This window comes from Helicoverpa zea, chromosome 19 (assembly GCF_022581195.2).
Source record: "Helicoverpa zea isolate HzStark_Cry1AcR chromosome 19, ilHelZeax1.1, whole genome shotgun sequence".
In the NCBI taxonomy this organism is placed as follows: Eukaryota; Metazoa; Arthropoda; class Insecta; order Lepidoptera; family Noctuidae; genus Helicoverpa; species Helicoverpa zea.
The window spans coordinates 11,325,386-11,344,264 of record NC_061470.1 but is presented as its reverse complement, the minus strand read 5'-3'; the positions used below and the strand labels follow the sequence as shown (position 1 = coordinate 11,344,264).

The following is an 18,879-nucleotide window of genomic DNA, read 5'->3' as shown; positions in this document are numbered from 1 at the left end:
TCACGGTCAACTGAGCTTCTCGCACCGGTCTCAATACCCGGCTACCCGGGTACCCGGCTGTACCCGGTTGTGTAATATTCATATTTCATGCGTCGACGGACTTATTCTGTGGTGCACACCTAACTTGATCGTTTTATCAACCGAGTGTGACTATAGTGTGTGTGCCTGTGCTTACAGTTTGTATGTGAATAGGTTGTCGGATTTTGCCTTATTTCCTTGTAACTCTTTTACGACAAGTTTAAATTATACCTAGTGAAGTACGAGACACATCTTCAAATTAGATAAGCAAATCTAATTTGAAGATGTCGTAGGTAAAATTATAGTCCTTTAAAAGCATGTTACAGGAAAACGATAGATTTGATCAACAGTTTGACGTGACAAACAAACTAGCAGCCAACTAACCCAGTTTATTTAAAGGAATAATTTCCCTGAACAGATTCACTAGTTAGTATAACTAGATAAATCTGGCGGCAGCTCCGAGTGAGAGCTGAGAATATTGCGCCACGCCCGAGGGACGACTCTAAGCCAAGTAAACCAATTCCAACTATTTTGCAAGCCGCGGACCTCATTTCCTTCCAATCGCGAGTATTTTTAAAAAGCCACTAAAGAGCTTTAGCCGAAGGCAGCGCAGTAATAAAATCAAGCCGGCTGCCATCGAGCGGAAAACGTCGCTCAATCGAGTTCCATCGCGTCGCTTTGAAGGAAATTGTGTTGAAACATCGCGCAGACTCGCCAGCAAATGTACGGCCCTTCGTCTGTAGTCCCCCACCAGACCCCACCAGGCCCGACCTCCAACGCAGAAATCAATTTGCCTTAATTCAATCAATAACTTCTTGAGAGCAATTTTTCCCCTCTATTGAAATTTTCTAGAATTCAAAATTAAAAAGGTTTCATTTGACGCAACAAAAGCTTCTAATAGTCCTCTAAACTTCTCTCGTTATTCAGATTAAAAATGAAACAGGACAAAAGGCTTAGTCAACAATACAAAATTCTGTGTAAACCTTTTAGCCCGGTCAAAATAGACATAAAAGTAGTGGTCAAATAACAAAAATTCCCAGAAAGCTGATTTTTGGTGGAGAGCTAGATTTGATCATTATAAATAAAATACTAAAAGTCCCCATCGATCCCATGTGTGCGTCAAAAGTTTTTCGAGGTTAAATGTCAAAATTTTAGGTTTTTTGATTTTCTTCCGAAAACGGTAAGCTTTATCAAAAAAGAACATCAGACCAAAGTTGTAGATCTTAAAATTTTCTACAAAAATGCCATCAACAGTTTTCTCCTAAATGTTACCATTCCTGAGATATCGCGATTCAAAGAGTCACACTACACATGATATGCACATATAAGCCACGTATATACGAGGGCTGCCTTTTAAGTTGTGTCGTTTGAAATAAGTAAAGCCAATCTAATAGGTTAATACCATTCATTGTTTTTCAAAGAATTCTGCGCGATATTTAATGCACTTTTCCATGCATTAAAAACAGTTCTTGAAAGATTTATTCCATTCTGAAGTGGGGGTAGTCAAAATGGCCGATTTGTATGAGTCAACAGCTTTTTCAGGTGTGCTGAAATGTTGACCACGAAGACTTTGCTTAATTTTGGGGAATGTAAAAAAATCGTTATGCCCACGGATCTATGTCACGGTATGTTACATGTTGGTCTGCGAGAATAACTGCCGCATAGCCTCGATATTATCTTGGGTCATGTGGGTCGTGGCTTGTCACTGAGGCTAGAGTGCCCACGTTGAAATTCTCAATCAAAATCAAAATCTTTTTATTTCAAAAAGGCCTTTGCAGGCTCCTATGAAATGTCACACTATTTGCACGGTTCCAAAAAGTTGGTCTCATGGAGAAGAGCCGGCAAGGAACTCCATAGACACTCTTTTAAAAAGTAATATTTTCACAAACAGTCTATTACATAACAATAGTCATCATCCTCCGAGCCTTTTTCCCAACCATGTTAGGATCGGTTTCCAGTCTAACCGGATTCAGCTGAGTACCAGTGCTATACCCCTTTGTTAGACTGGCGTCAGACTTACTGGCTCCTGACTACTCGTAACGACTGCCAAGGATATTCAATGACAGCCGGGACCTACAGTTTAACGTGCCATCCGAAACATAGTCATTGGTGTCTAAGATATACTTAGAAAGTACATACAAATAATAGTAAGCTGACAAAACTATACAATACAACTGAAAGTTAAACTGTAAACTTTATCTCTGTTTTACACATGATGTTGTAAATTAAGGCACGCCATAGTGGTGGTAAGTCCCCTCTTTGAGGAATGGCTCGGGACAGCCTCAAGGGCACGGTGGACCACACAGTCCAGGTGTGCCCTGCGTGGGAAGAGTCGGGTCCTCGTCGGGGCTTTAGACGTCGGCGGCGACTTCTCGCGTCCGACCCTGGTTTAGGCCATGGTCCGGGGCGAGAGGGAATGGGATGCTGCCGCCTCCTTCTGCGAAGCAGTCATGTTCGAGAAGGAGGAGGCGGATCGACAAAGAGTTCGCACCTCTCATCCCGGCCGCCGCGCTGGACCAGGTAGACTGTGTCAGCAACCCCAGCGGGGCCCAGCAAGGCCAAGGCCTGCCGGGGCTGCGGGATTGTTCGAAAGAATTACTGCGACCCTGGTACATAAAAGCCTTACGCTAAGCCCTCGTATATACGTTGCTTATATGTGCATATCATGTGTAGTGTGACTCTTTGAATCGCGATATCTCAGGAATGGTAACATTTAGGAGAAAACTGTTGATGGCATTTTTGTAGAAAATTTTAAGATCTACAACTTTGGTCTGATGTTCTTTTTTGATAAAGCTTACCGTTTTCGGAAGAAAATCAAAAAACCTAAAATTTTGACATTTAACCTCGAATAACTTTTGACGCACACATGGGATCGATGGGGACTTTTAGTATTTTATTTATAATGATCAAATCTAGCTTTCCACCAAAAATCAGCTTTCTGGGATTTTTTGTTATTTCAAATGTCTATTTTGCCCGGGCTATTTGCCTAATTTCAAATTCAGGTCTTTATTTAGGCATCATGAAAAAGTTTGAAAACAAAAATAGGACGGAAACACAACATGTGCCCGAAAAAGGTGGAGTCCCTGCGATTCGACCTCAAAAATGAAATATGGGTAGTAACATGCCCCCCGGCCATAACTCGGCGAGATCCCGATGTCAGGGGACGGCACATAAAAAGTTTTTTATCATCTTGTGTTAATATATGGCGGGCGTGACATTACCCTTTGGCAAACAACGAGGAAGTTTGTGGCATTAGTCAGGCGGAGTTAGCGTGGCACTCAGGCTCGCCTCGCCTCGCCTTACAGCTAGAATTAGTCGCAGATAGGTCACAGCGATTTGTCTCCCGGCGGTAAAATACGAGAGAACGCTGCACGTCTGTTCAACGTGAACACTGAACAGGTAATTTGGACCAGATGCTTCACAACTTTTGTTCTTAAGTATTATCTAATCAAACCACATTTTAATTCATAAAAATGTCAACGATTCATAAAATGTTCAACGCTCTCTTTTTATGCCTTGTAATAGGTAAGCCTAATTAATTGTGAGTGTGATAAAACTGACCCTACTTAACTTTTTACCCTCAAGTATTATGCGACAAATTATGGAGACTGGATTTCATTGTGTGAAGGTGATAACATAATTAAGAATTGTATAATAGTTATTTGTTATACAAGAGTGCAAAGTTGCTTTTTAACCGCGTGCTCAATTTTGATGACCGAGCAAGCGAAGGATTCTAAAATTGAAACACGAGCATAGCGAGTGTTTCAATAATTAGAATCCTGAGCGATAGCGAGGGAAACAAAAGAGCACAAGGTGAAAAATCTTTGCACTCGAGTGCAACACGTAACTTTTCATCCCACCTCATCGAGGAAATTACTAAATGCAAAAAAACAAAATGGCGCGCACATATGAGTATCAAATTAAAAAGAAGTAGGTACCTATTAATGTTCATTTATTTGAAAACTCAGTTTAAAAATGAAACGAGGTTAAAAACCTTTGTAAAAACAATAATAAAAAGTACTTAATTAATTAAATAATGATTTTAAGCAGTATTTTATTTGTTTATTAGTTATGTATTTGTTTGAAAAGTCTTATCAAGATTGTCACAAATGGAGTGTTGCACACGATGTTCTAAATTCAAATCACTTTGCCGCTCTAGAGGATAAAAACGACTTTTGCGCTCAGATATCAAAGGGTAAAACTACTCTTTCCGAGATGGTGGGATGAAAAAAATATTTCATAACAAATTAATTACATTTTATTTATAGTACTAGTACTTGTGTAATATATTTCAAAATGTCAGTAGTTTACACATATCTGCTACTTATTGCTCGCACTAATATTACAGGAACCAAAGCAAGCGATTTCTTTAGAATTGTTTGTAAACGTAATTTAAAGTTTGTTGAAGATATAATGCAATAAAATTAACGAAACTGCTAAATTAAAACATGGAAAGGAAATTACCATTATACTTTTAAATAGGTAGTTGTAACAAGGTCACTAATTTATTTTCGTAGTTAGAAAACCGTATGAGACCTAAGTAGGTTACACTTGAATAAGAAATCAAACGAACTTGTTGGATTTTCTCTGTAAAATGGAAATGTTTATTAAATATTATTATAATTTATGACCACTAAGGACCAAAGGACATAAAAGGCCCTAATTTTATAACAAAATTATATTCGAATGTTTCATTAATTATGTAGGCAGGTCCTGCTAGAGCCGGCTCATAAACACCTACTCTACAATTATATCAATATCATTACTTATATGGCACTTACGAACTAATTTGTATGACGATTAAGCGATTAAGTTAAGTTATTCCGGCGATCGTTAAGTACAAGTTATAATTAGTTCTTGTTAATGCAAATTAACTTTGGTAAGTACTGATGGCTCTTGAACGAATTGTAGTCAATTTTATGCGGTTACAATTATTTTTACAAATGACACGCTTTTGTAATTCGTTTACAAAGCCAAAGATTAAGATAGAAATAGGTATAATTTACAACGTAATTTCTTATTTTCAAAAATACAAAACAACTTTAAACAGTTTGATTTTGAAATAACATATTAGCTGACCACAGTAACCGCACATCTAATTAGTATTTGATGTTTTCATCAAATTAATAAATTCATAAAGCTTTTACACTATATACATACTTTCTGAAATATTACGAGATTCTAGAACAAAATAAAATGCTCTTCAAAAGAACTTTGTAAAACTGAAATACATTATTCGACTAGTTATATTATATAGCAAGGTAACATGGACTATTTAATGTTGGACTTTTTTTCAAAATTATAATAAAATGGAATGTATATTTTTGTGACTTACAAATCCGATTGTGGACGGAAAATTTTACTTTAAGTACTTTGTATTTCATAATCTTAACTAAGAATGAATTTGGTTTAAATTCTATGTATTTTTACACCTTATATGATTTTAATTGCAGTTCGAAAGATAAGTGAAGACATATACCTACAAACATACAGCAGTATATGAAAGTTTTAGCTGATATGCAATATCATGTACAGATGTACACTCTTTATGATACGATACGCCCCCTATAAATTCTTGGGGGGCGTATCATGATTAACCAAAACAGGATTAATTAATTCCTAAAGTATTTAAGCTTGATATGTCGTTATATCTTCATGTCACTCTCACACAGACAATATTTAAAGTAAAAACATTATGATCACAAGCACTCTAATTACGTAATTAACATAATATCCTTCGATGACAATTGCAATACTTATTACCACAATTCAATGTTATCTCTATTGCGCAGTTGTGACTTTCAACATTTCTTTCTAAATCATAACAATTGGATATCTATCGTTTACGTAATAAGGGCACAAATTATGTACATACAGCACGTCAACCTACCTTAATCTGTCAAATGCCTTCAGTAGATTTTCAACCTTATCACAATAGTGGAAGGTTGATGTTCGATTGGTAACATTTGACAGATTCGTATAGGTTTACCTTCTGTCTATACAGCACTGCTCTGAAGTTGGCTATTAGACACAACTGTCAACATTAACAAACAAAACACTATCAGGAAGCATTTAATAGCTACCTTCAGAGTTATTCGACAATTGGACACTGTTAAAGCAACTTATAGCCAACTTCAGAGTAGTAAAGATACTTGACGAGGCCTGTAAGTCATTTAATACGCGGGGTCTTTCAAAGGCGTCATTTCAACGATCTTTGGTGTGAGCGTAGTGTTAGGCAGCAGTAGAGGGTTGAACTTGGCTGGCTTGCTACTGGCACCCACTCGGAGTAACCCCCTCTTGGCTGCCACTATCAGTAGGAGGATTACTGATAGCGTGAAGGACAGGATCTGAAAGATGTTGTCGTAACCGATTAGCTACGAAACACAAACGCAATTTATCCTACTCTTAGTTGGAAGTTATTCTCACTCTATCGTGTTCTTTTCGTGGATTGCTTGTTTGTAAACCTAAGATACAGTTGGCAAAGTTTTTCCAGAATTGCAAGAGCTGTAGACTAATCTCTGAGCAGCTTTATGTAACTCTAATGTCATTTACGTTTCTTTCAGCGAGCTCCAAGATGTTGGTAATTGATTTAGGTCAAAAATACTAAAAATACAAAATAGGTACCATGTTATATATAATCTAGCTATCCAGTTCGTTGCGAGAAGAAACAGCAAGTTAATAATAATATGCTCTGTATATTGAAATTAACTTACTGACGAACACATATTAATAATAATGTATTATATACAGAAATAGAATAAGCATTATTGGATTTACATGTTAGCCTCTAATTTATATCCAAGGCACGTATGTATTACTAAGTAGATTATTTAAATATAAGCACTAAAAACCCAGTCTGTACCTCTGGAATAATTTGATGAATGTCATTTATTAAGCAAGAATTAATTTTATTTCGTTGAGGCCATATTTGAGTACAGTTAAGAGCAAAAATATGTACACATAGAATATTCAATACTGTTTTTTTCCCTGTTGTATAGATTAACATTCAAATACTTCCAGGAAAAGATTTAGGAAGCCACAATGTTATAAAATAGGTCTCATCTCAAAGTATAACGCAAAGTTTCACAAGGAAATTACTAGTGAATACATATTATTGCACGTGACTGTAGCTGTCATTGTTAATGAAATGTACTTCAAAACACTTAACAGAAAAGTGAAACGTAATAAAATTAAAACTAAAAGCCTCTCTTTATAACTTACAAGCCAAAAATGAAAGTAGCAAAATGTTCCATTCATAAAAACTAGCTCTTGAATGAAAAGACAACGTGATAGAGACGTCAAATCGAAACTCATTATTATGCACAGCCTACAACATCCTCACGAATGACATAATTATAGACAAAGAATCAAAAACAAAGAAATAACAACATTATACTTACAGCCGATATCCCAAAAGTCGCGAACACTTCGTAAGACATAAACATTTTGAGCTAGTACTTGTCAAAATACAACAAAACTCGATAAAAAATGTAAACAGTTGGTGCGCACGCGACGGTGCTATCACTAAACATACACTGATTGAACTGTGTCACACTGGCCAGGTGGACCACAGACTTACGTACACGAAACTATAGACTTGTTGCCACATTCCACTCCGTGCAACAGAGAAAGCAAATACGACAAACTATGTCTTAGAAAGAGATGTAGCATGCGATTGTTCTATTCCTCTCTACGTGCCTTGCATTTTTAAAGATAAGCAAAACCCTCTCGATAAACTATTACAATGATTTATTTTATAGTGTTTCATTAAACATTCTATTAGGTTACATAGTAATAAAATAGTTTTATGTAGCTATGAGTGATGACACAGTGCGTCTCTGTGTCGTCAGTAGGAACACGGCGTGTGACTGTCAAGCACGGAGCGGCAACGTCGCACGCATACGTCATTCGGTAACAAGTACCATGCGCACGCGCTCACCTTGCTGTTTTTTATCTGTGCTACAGTTATTTTAGTCCTTCCGTTGTTTTGTCAATTAAAATTACTTTATTATGGTCCTCTTAACAAATAATACAAGGACTATAGATTTTATGAAAAATATCTAGTCAGGCAGATAATAAGGAAAAGTTTGTATAAAACTTTTTCTATTACAGACCATCTCTTTGGAGAGAAAGAAAGCAAAAATGAAGAAAATTGGTGTTATTATTATTTTTGTTACGAAAATGAGAAACAAAAAGTAATATTTTGGAAGTTTTGTTGAGTTTAAAATCTAGTATTGGGTTGTTAATACCAACGCCTGTTGAATTTTGATCACTAGCGCTTTTATTATTAAATATCTATGTACTTAGATTAAGATAGTATTCCTAACTATTAATACCACGCAATCAATCACGATAATCGGTCTTTTATTTTATCTTTTTCCTGTTGGACGTTGCGAACAATCACGGTATAGGTAAATCACCGTTAGATAATAAGCCAAATAACTTATTTACAAGACTGGTTATGAAGTGATAACGACATATGACTTCACAATTATTATTTCCTATTTTTTTTTTAATTATTTCGACTTCAGGAATTTTGTAAATGATTTTGCAGTAGGCACCTACGCATATAACGGGTAAAGAGGCACCTACGCATATAACGAGTAAAGTATAAGTAGGTACAAATCAATATACTGTACATCGAATGTTTTTTTTATTTAAAAAGATGGTAGACCGAGATTTTCCTTTGGTTTACTTTTATAGTTCCAACTTCAGTTCTTCAAAGAAGTGGTTCATTGCTGAAATCCTGTTTCAGTCCGTGACGATATAAAGTGTCAACTAGTGAGGCACTATTGATTGATAGAGGCCCCTTAAATTATTGTCTATATGATTGATGGATTTGCTATTCAATAACACTCTCTATTAACGGAAATATTCATGAAGTAGGTGACACTATTATTTTATTAAGTACATTGTATTTATAGAACTGTAAATAAATACTGCCAACAGATACGATTCATATTGCTCTCCTTATTTTGCATTGGAATCCAGATAACAATACGCCCCCTGATCATTTTACAGGCACTCTATTTACTAAACATTTCAATATTATACACAACAGCTAGTGCCGAAGCAAAGACCAAAAAATATTTGTAAATTTTTTAAAATAGGGACATGTCGGTATGTGTCTCATCAAAACGTATCGTATTGCTTGGTAACTGTGTTGAGGAGATCAGATATGCAAGCACTCCATAAAAATACTAGTAGTTGGCTGCAGTAAGACTGAAAACTGACTCCAACAATGTGTTAATGGATGAGAAGAAAAGTAAAACAAAATCGATCAGTAAATATACAAAAAAAGCGAAATATAATTCAGAAAAATAAATTCACTACTACATAAATCTTAAGAGTTATTCTGTGCGTTCCTCCTGGCGGTATAGTAGACCCTGGCGAGACGCGCACTGATGGCAATGCCATGCCAGGTCTCCTCGTTGATCTGATCCACGTACTGCGGAGGCACCCTGAAGTCGTACCCGTAGGATGGCAGTTCCAGCGTGTAGGAGAACGGAATGCCTATGGACTGCAAGAACATGTTATGCTTTAGTAGGTAGCTAGGTGGATACGTTTTTTGAAAAGGTTTATTGAATTGTGTTGTGTTGCTGTTGTAAGGGAGTTTGTTCCACTCTTTCCTAGCCAATGGTGTTCTTGGACAGCTTACAATATGAATTAATAAGATACTTTAAATCTTTACAATATGTATAGATGCGAGGCATCTAAAGTTTCATGATTATTGAAACTTGCTTTCGACTAGCATCGATCTAATGATTCAAGAAGTTAAAAAAATATTATTGTCGATGAGCTAAACGATAATATGAACAGTTGGAATATGTTTATGATAATTTTATCATTAACTGCGGATTAAAATTGTCTGAGACAGATATAAAGATTAATATCTTACAAACATAAATATGCTAGATACTTATCACAGAAAGTACATTTAACCGGTAAATAATTAATTAAATACTCTTCGAGAAAAACAATTATATCACTAGCCCATTTCATGACATCATTCCCTTGATTAGGTTATTCCTGCATGTTCAACCGCATCTTGAGCGACTTTAATCCAGACTCCATTATACATTACAAAACATTGTTGTTTAATATGAGGATATAATTGACATACCGTTCCATAATCCTGTGCACATCCCGAAGTCACATACATCAGAGTAGCACTATTCCCGATGAGATAGAAGTCAGCTTCAGGCAGCTTCCTCGTGTCAATCACAGCACCCATGGCCGCAGCCACCTGCAGCACTTGAGGAGCATTCTGAGGCAGAGTCTCGTCTCCATAACCGAAGGTCACGTAGTTCCCAAAGCTATGAACGTCCATGAACAACTGGATCCTGCCGAGGTACTCGTGGAAGATGTCCCGAATGTAGCGGGTCTCTGCCTCGGAGAAGGGGAAGGGGCCGGGATAGGTCAGGTGGCAGGGGTCGTTGCTGACCCCTAAGGAAGCGAAGTTCATGTCGAAGTTCCTGTTGCCGTCGACTCCGACGCAGGTCTCGTGGTTGGTGACGTTCTTTGTTCTTGTTTTACGCCAGAGTCGTTCCTGGAGAAAGGAAATGTTATGTAATGTTTGCCATCTTGGGCTACCACATTTGTTCTTTTTAGTTTTCTTTGATCTTTCAAGCAAACTCAATGAGAACGGCTACATGTTGACTTACGAAATATTCAAATGTTGGATTACTATACTGTCGTGCCTAGATCCTCAGACTTTATGCGAATCAGTCTATGTAAGTATTAATGCTTTAAAATCTCCCTTAGCTTAATATGTCCTAACTACAGAATTGAAGAACTCCTTCTTCAGTCAATTCTAGTCAACAATGTATACTCACATGCGTATGAGTGTACTCATATCCGTCAGGGTTGACGAGCGGCATGATGATCCAGTCGATGTCTCGCAGCAGGTCTTGGTCCTGGCTGCGCAGATTCTCCACCAGCCGGTAGATGGAGTACAGCGCCACGGGCGTGGTCACCCACTCGCGCGCGTGGATCATCGTCGTCAGAATGTATACTGGTTTGCTGGCGTCCTCGAAGTTGGTTGTCGAGATCTGAATATGGCGGGAATAATTGCAGACAAAGAAAAATAAATTTGGGAGTTATTCAACTGTGTTAAAGTTTTAGCTTTCAGGCTAATAATTTTTTCTTTGTGACGCAAAGTCTCTTGTCGCAAGTTTTTGGCTGTTTGTCATTAATAGTTCAATTACTTACCTTCAAGTATTTGATGTCACGACCTTCAAAACTTTTTCCAGCAGTCACTAGTTTCGCAATATTGGGATGCTGCGAAGCTACTCCCTCTAAATACGCGTCAACCTGTAAAATTATGCTCGTTTAGTATTTAAGAGATTAAACTGAAGGCCAGTATGTTTTACACTGGTAGCTAATAAAGCTTCGTCGAAATTACACATTATATAGTTCCAACAAAAATAATCGTCATTATATAATCAGTTTAAATATGGATGCGGACTCTTTCAAAAACAAAGGATAAAATGTAAAACTAGCTAACATAAGGATATTATTTATTCATTCTAGATAATCCGCAAAGGACAGGCTAACTTAGTAAACCTAAATTAAAATAAACAGAACTAATTCATAATGTATGACATGTGTGTTTCGGAAATATACGACAAATTAGTTGGCAACAAATCCGCAAAGCTTTTAACTGACAAATGAATAGATAATGTTGCCAGCATTTATTCCGCTCTCGGTTAAATCACACAAACATCGGATTAGCGACAATGTATTAGCAAACCTAGAGTTTATAATTCATTGCTGAAATGGTCCACTATCGGTTAGTTCGTTATGGACGTTAGACATAATAGACTGTACCAAACTTAAATATTTGGGACTCAATTCAAAATTAGTTTTGATAAAACTTATTTTATTTCTACGATCTGAGTTTATCCTTTTTTTTATCCAGAAAAAAAATATCAAATAGGTAACTTATTTGAATTGTATTTGTATTTGAAGGTTACACAGGTCTAAAACTTACATCAGCATATCGCGGATAGTCTTGGAAGATCATTCTTAATTTCCTCATGGACCTCCACATTTCTACTTGATCGTCATAGTCGGTGAAGGCCCTGTTGAAATCATCATTCAATAAGCAAACTAATATACTAGTACACTGTAACATTTAGCTCGAAGATGATATCTCATCGCGATTAAAGTTTGGGATTTGACAAAGACATTTTCTTCTACGTTGATGATATACCACAAGTATTTAAACAAAGGTAGACCAGACAGTGCAACTTACTTTGCCACGTCCTCCAAATGCACATAGTGTTGTATTCCCTTATCGTCCAAAGCCTTTAGGAAGGCAGTCTTCTTGTCAGGAGTCACCATGACCTGAGCATCCCTGCGTCCTGCTACCCCCTCCTGCCAGATGTCCAGATCCATTTGTACTTCCAACTGGTGAATGTACTCTTGGTCCGCTTTGTTACGGAGCTGGACTCCGTGGACTGAATTCCTGTAAAATGATGGAAAGAAGACAGGTTTAGGTACATGTGTAGGACAGGAAAGTGGTGACTCAGTAATACACGAAGAAGACGTTAATAGAACGTCAATAATAAAGTTTTTTGGATAGAGATTTTTTAGGGCTTATCTAGTGCAGTAGCAAATGTCAGTAAATCATTTCTCTAAACTCCAATTCCCAATTGATAGCCTATAAAAATGTTTGGACGGCAAGATCTGTCTCCAACCAAACTTTTGACATACTGCAAAATAATGACAGATTTCAAAAAATTCCAAAAAAGGTCTACCTGGCATATATATCATGTTTCCCTGCTGCCACCAGGCCCAGCACAGCGCTCAGGACAAGCAAGTGTCGTGTCTCCATGGCGGACGAGTATCGACTCAATGCACCAACTATCGAACCAGTACATTATCGTAATCTTTGTCTTTATCTCCACGTTTTGACGAATTACTGATAGTAATGTGATTTGTATGCCTAAATACATCGATTAAATTCAATTCGGATATAACATTTTTTATTATCTTTTTTCTGTTAGGTTTTTTAATACATAAACTTAGGTATCTACACAAAAAAAAATGTGTCATCTTAGACATTGTAGATGTCGATAACTTTACTGGAAATAAATGTCATGCTTTTAGTATTGATTTCTTGTTTTGTCAATCAATGCGACCGATGTTACTACAGATAACCTAAATACAAACTAGTAAGTAGTCTCACTGGTATTATCTCAGAAACCCTAAAGCCTCTAATTTATCAAATTGGAAACGTTGTGGGACACAAAGTGCTCTTACATTAATGGCATTTGTATACCAAAGTTGAATATAATTCTCTTAGCTTCCGAGATTTCTAAGTAAGTTAAAAACCTTTTGGGCCTTTAAGTAAAGATACTCTAGTATTTAGCCAAAATTATAATTATTTTTGGCAAGTTCCGAAGTTATTTTGTGAGCGAATTTTAAATTAAGCTGGGATTTATTAGGGCTGTATCCCTGAAGACTTAAGAAGAAGGAAATGCTAAATTATTTAGGTTGAAGGATACAAATGGTTAGTTAAGTAAATAAGTTGCTTTTTGTATACAGCTAAAATAAATTGCTAAAACTATCCTTATATCCCATTTTCAGATTTGCGGACGAGTCTGCAAACAAAATGATGTTCAGAACTCTTAATAAACTTCTTAATTTCCTGAGTACTGCAGAGAAAATACCGAAACAAACTCAAAAGTCTCGAATATGAAATATGTTAGTCATGTTAACTTACCCCCTGACCTTCAAACGCACACCCATCCATCATTAGCAGCTTAACGCATCCATTAATTAAAGCCGTGTTCACACTGGTCGTTAGCTCATTCCTCATTACTTTGTGCAATCGTCCGCATTGCGATCCCAACCTTTACGTGTATTAACTTTTTAATTGATTTTAATTTCGAGATCAATCGGTTATGATTGCGGATTTTATTTTTGTGTTTCTGTGTGAAATGGTAATTTTTATCGAAGGACTCGGCGATCACTTGGCAGTTGTCTGACTCATATTATATAATATTCCGTCTGGCGTTCCAAGTACATTAAATCTACTTTAGTGATTGTATTCTGGAAGCCAGGGCATATGGATAACACCCGTGATCCATAATTCAATTTGAAGAAGCGTATAATAACGCTTCGCAAACAAAAAAATCCTTTTCATTTCATAACACATTGAGTGCTGACACGCTGGTGGCATGACGCCAATTATTCGAGTTATACGAATATTATGCGAATTATTCGAAAACCTGCAAGTAATTATGCCTGCTGGTGGCTGTGCAGCACTTAATTACTGAAAATGATTTCAGCTTTTCAATGTACTTTGTACAAAACAAGCTCTTTGACACTTTGGGGAAATATAGTTTGTATGTTGTAATTATATCAATTTGCTCGCTTTTCGCCAATCAGTTGAGCTTATTCGTGGAACTATATAATATACAAATTGTGAGCATCGGAATAATTATATTGATTGTATGTAAATATTTACAGAAATCGTTAATTAAAAGTTTAAGCCTGATTTATTTTAGGTAATGTTGCAAAAGGATTCACTATAGCGTAATTTTTACTTATGTATTATTTTCCTATTAAGTTGCAAGTCTTATCTTGTACCAACATTGTAAAGGCTTGCACAGACGTGTAGCAAACGACGCGGGCGTACATTCTCCACGTCATAAAATGAAAGCAAAAAACTAGCGAAGCAAGTACGCGACACTTTTATCTCGTCATGTGTACCCGTGCCGTGTAGCGCCGTGTTTTGTTTCAATAGAAAAAGTACGCCCAGAACAGATGTGAGTGTGTCTAGGCTTTAAAACGAGACCCTGTTTTACGTGGATGGAATTTTAGGCTTTTTATTAATGTCAAGTTACATGGAAGTCTTATTTGAATGAGTATGTACCTATGTTGTACAATTGTTTTCTTTACAAAGCGAAACCTCAAAAATTGCTTTATGTTTTGCAATTTTTACCTGATTTCCAAGACGTGTCATATTTTTGTATGTCGGAAATAACATTGTCCTATAAAACAGTTAAACGATAGGTATGCATTAAAACTGCTTCTATAGACAATAACTAGTACAAAAGAGCTTATTTTTAGAGCTGCATACAAAAATTTCAAGTTTTTGTACTGAACAGCCAACCGTCTTATTTTATTTATTTAAAAGAGCGAATCTCACCTGCTTCTCAGCCGCATAGCTTTTTGTGTAATTTGTCAAATTGTGACCAGCGCGAATAAACTGAATTAACTTTGTGGGAAATTTATTGCGGGGTATTTTCTGGTTTTGTTGCTATCTACGTGGATGACTTTATATTCAGCCTGTGTTTCAGTAACGGACTGAATATAAAATCATCTGAATCTGTGTGTTTTTGCGTCATTTACGTACTGTATTGCGTGAAAATGGAGTTAACTGAAAAGTGTATTTTCATCACGTACAGTCTTTAGAGTCTGCATGCTTAATGTGGAAACTACGTCATCATTTGCTGCCTTTTCCGAACTATATTTGCGTCAACTTCGGGGTAGCAGTACTTTACCATGAGAGACCGACACAAAAAAGATTGCTACAATTGCAAATAAACATCACCCTCCGAGCCTTTATACCAACTATGTTCGAGTCGGCTTCCAGTCTAACCGGATGTAGCTGAGTACCAGTGCTTTACAAGAAGCGACTGCCTATCTGATCTCCTCAACTCAGTTACCCGGGCAACCCAATACCTCTTGGTTAGACTAGTTTCAGACTCACTGGCTTCTGACTACCCGTAACAACTGCCAAGGATGTTCAATCACAGCCGGGACCTACAGTTTAACATGCCATCCGAAACACACACCAAAAAAAAAATACAATTACAATTGCAAATAAACAAAAACACGATATTAAATCGAAATAAAAATGACAAGAACACTTCTACATCATCACAAATTATTCATTACTCGAAATAATTTCCATTTGAGTACGCACCCGACGGCAATATTAACTAAGTGAGTCTGACTGACGGCTGCCGGATCTGAGTGTCTGCTAGACGTCGCGTCTGACACCCCAGTGACTTCCCTTACGGTGAGATATTGCTGTCAAGCACCCACCTTGTTATTTTTCAGCTTTGTAAATAAATAAAATTCAAGTGTCGGTTTGTCAGGCTTAAGTAAGAGAATTTTACTTAAGGGTCATGATGTTTTATATACTTAGTCAAGTTTAAGTATATTTTTAACCGACTTCCCAAAAAGGAGGAGGTTATCAATTCGGCCGGTATGTTTTTTTTTTTTTTTTTTTTTTTTCTATGTATGTACATCGATTACTCCGAGGTTTATGGACCGATTTACGTGATTCTTTTTTTGTTCGACTCGGAATAGCTGCCAGTTGGTCCCATAGTCATTAGGTCAGGATCTGATGATGGAAACCCTGAGAAATCGAGGGCAACCTTCGAAATTTGTAGGCATACATAGGGTAAAAACTTGATACTCAGGTGTACGCCTAAAAGCACTATTCAACAGTGAAGATTTGGAGCTGATCTGATGATGGAAACCAGAGAGGGTCGAGGGAACTCGACAACTGAATATGTAAACTACCTCGTGTTTGGGCTTAAATTATTTGTATTGACAAGACCTTTGCAACAGTGAAGGTTTGAAGCTGACCTGATGATGGAGACCAGAGAAAGTCGAGGGAACTCGACAACTGAATATGTAAAATACCTCGTATTTGGACTTATATTCTTTGTATTGATAAGAACTTCCCACTTGTATGGATAGTGACAACTATACGTATCACTGAAAAGCTTTAAATAAAAAACTTTTTTACAAAAAAATTAAACCGACTTCCCAAAACACTAAAAAGCAAAAAAAAAAAACTATTTTTAGGTGCATCGGCCTAGAAGTCGGTGGCAAAATTAACTTAGTAACATCCATTAGACACCGAATTCTAGGCCGATGCACCTAAAAATAGTTTTTTTTTTTTGCTTTTTAGTGTTTTGGGAAGTCGGTTTAATTTTTTTGTAAAAAAGTTTTTTTATACTCAAGACAGATTTTTTGTTGGCCTATGTCTTTTTATCTTTGGTTCAGTGTAATCTCTTAAATGTCTAGACTGACTTGCTGATGTCATAAGATAATTCGTACAATAATTATCATGACTTAATATAAAAAGAAGTAGGTAAAATACAATCTGTTATTACGTAAGTAAATCTTATGAACTTGACTAAACATGTCAAGCTTGTTTGTAGCTCACACAGAATAAAGAGACTTGATTGAATTAGACGAAAAACAAAATAGAACCAATCTCCAAGAAAACTGGGGTCACACAAATCGCTGGATTCCAATCAAGCCTAAACGCGAACCACCATCTTGTGACCACATATAGCTTATCGTACGGTGGCACCATAGTTGGCGTATTGGGTCCAATATTGGACACCACTTTGCTTTTGCAAATTGAATTTTATGTCGCTGCAAATAGAGTTCACTTTTCAAAATGAAGGTGAGTTTGGACAAATGCTGGCAGCATTATAGGGTGACCATAAAGTACGGTACGACAGGACAACGCACATTGTCCGGTCAGAGCGGGTAGTAGCCACCCCTTCATTATTTAGTAGGCCCATCCCTTCCGGCCGGCTAAATATCACACGAGGTACATTCGGGTAAAGATACAACCAATCTCTTCAATATTCTTATTTTTGTTATAAAACTTCAATTTTATTTCTAGTGAGACCTTTGACCTTGACCTTTTTTGTTTTATACACAATGGGTTTAACATTAAAACGGTGTTTGGGCAGTGTAAACGTTTGTTTTCCAAATTCAAATATTTTGTGGACACCTTGTTTACGTTCAACAAATTGTTTTTTTTTTAGTTCAATATTTATCTTTTACATTCTATTTTATATATTTTTTAAAATCCACGTCTATATTTTGCAGATGAAACGCTCCTAACATATTACACTAATTAAGTTATTATCAACACCTACCAGTAAAGAGATTATATCTACTAAATATAGGAACTGACCTTTGGTATCAGCAGTTCCGAGTAATAATATCCTACCCCCGAAGCGTGAAGTAATTGCATGAACGATTCCTAGAACTGAAACAGGGTACATAATGTCGTTTATAGGAATAACTGAATTTATAGTCAGTGACGAACTGGCTACTTTGATAACTTATTAAATAACATGTCAAGTAATTTTCAGAAGGGGGTAATTTACATAATTGGAATCTGCTAAAAACGCTAGAAGAACTGACCTAAGCCTTTTAAAGTCAACATCTGATAAACAAGAGAAACGATTGTGATTCCAAATTCCCAAAATTGATTTTAAAATCTCAAATCACAAATGTTTGGGCACATAAAGCCAGTAAGTTGCCGTCATTAAGGCAGCTTAACAGAAAATATCGGAAAGTTGCCGTCAACGAATTTCACAATGTTGAGTCCACAAAGAGTTGCTTCAAACAAAATATCCGTTTCATGAGCCAGTGGGCCGCGGCTCAACGTTACTCGATTGCTTGCTGCCCAAGCCAACAGCGAATCATATCATGCAGTTTTTGCAAAAAAAGATTCAGCGTTTGTTTTGGCCATATTCCGGCAGCAATCTTTCATAGATACAAAATCAAATGAGCTGTTTATTAGTAGCCTAGTCAAATATAGTTCGGTCTTTAGTAATAATCAATGTTATAACCTTGTTCTGGGTGTCAATGCTTTGCTTACTTTGGACTGGTGTAAAGACTTACATGCATACAAAGCCGGAAGAATCTCCACATGTCTCATAACAGGCATCCATTAATTAAATAAGACCAAATAGACCTTCAATAATCCCGAAACAAGAATGGGAATATTTGTTTCCTATATTGTCACCTGGCCTTAACCTACCTTCACCGCAAACTAGTTCATATACACTTGTAAACAATGCC

At 36.6% G+C, this 18,879-nt stretch overlaps 1 protein-coding gene and 1 long non-coding RNA gene across 2 annotated transcripts; both read right to left on the bottom strand.

Moving 5' to 3' along the window:
• Nucleotides 1–4,594: 4,594 nt before the first annotated feature.
• On the bottom strand, nucleotides 4,595–7,632 carry LOC124639733. Its single transcript, XR_006985492.1, has 2 exons — nucleotides 7,419–7,632; nucleotides 4,595–6,365 (listed from the first exon to the last, which is right to left on the bottom strand). It is a non-coding gene; the product is annotated as an uncharacterized LOC124639733 (long non-coding RNA).
• Nucleotides 7,633–9,297: 1,665 nt separating this feature from the next.
• On the bottom strand, nucleotides 9,298–12,919 carry LOC124639694 (carboxypeptidase B-like). The gene is made up of 7 exons (XM_047177140.1): nucleotides 12,780–12,919; nucleotides 12,275–12,487; nucleotides 12,011–12,101; nucleotides 11,230–11,331; nucleotides 10,854–11,069; nucleotides 10,142–10,567; nucleotides 9,298–9,538 (listed from the first exon to the last, which is right to left on the bottom strand). The coding sequence occupies exons 1-7, from the start codon at nucleotides 12,854–12,856 to the stop codon at nucleotides 9,362–9,364; spliced, it is 1,302 nt and encodes a 433-aa protein (XP_047033096.1). The 5' UTR covers nucleotides 12,857–12,919; the 3' UTR covers nucleotides 9,298–9,361.
• Nucleotides 12,920–18,879: the final 5,960 nt, after the last annotated feature.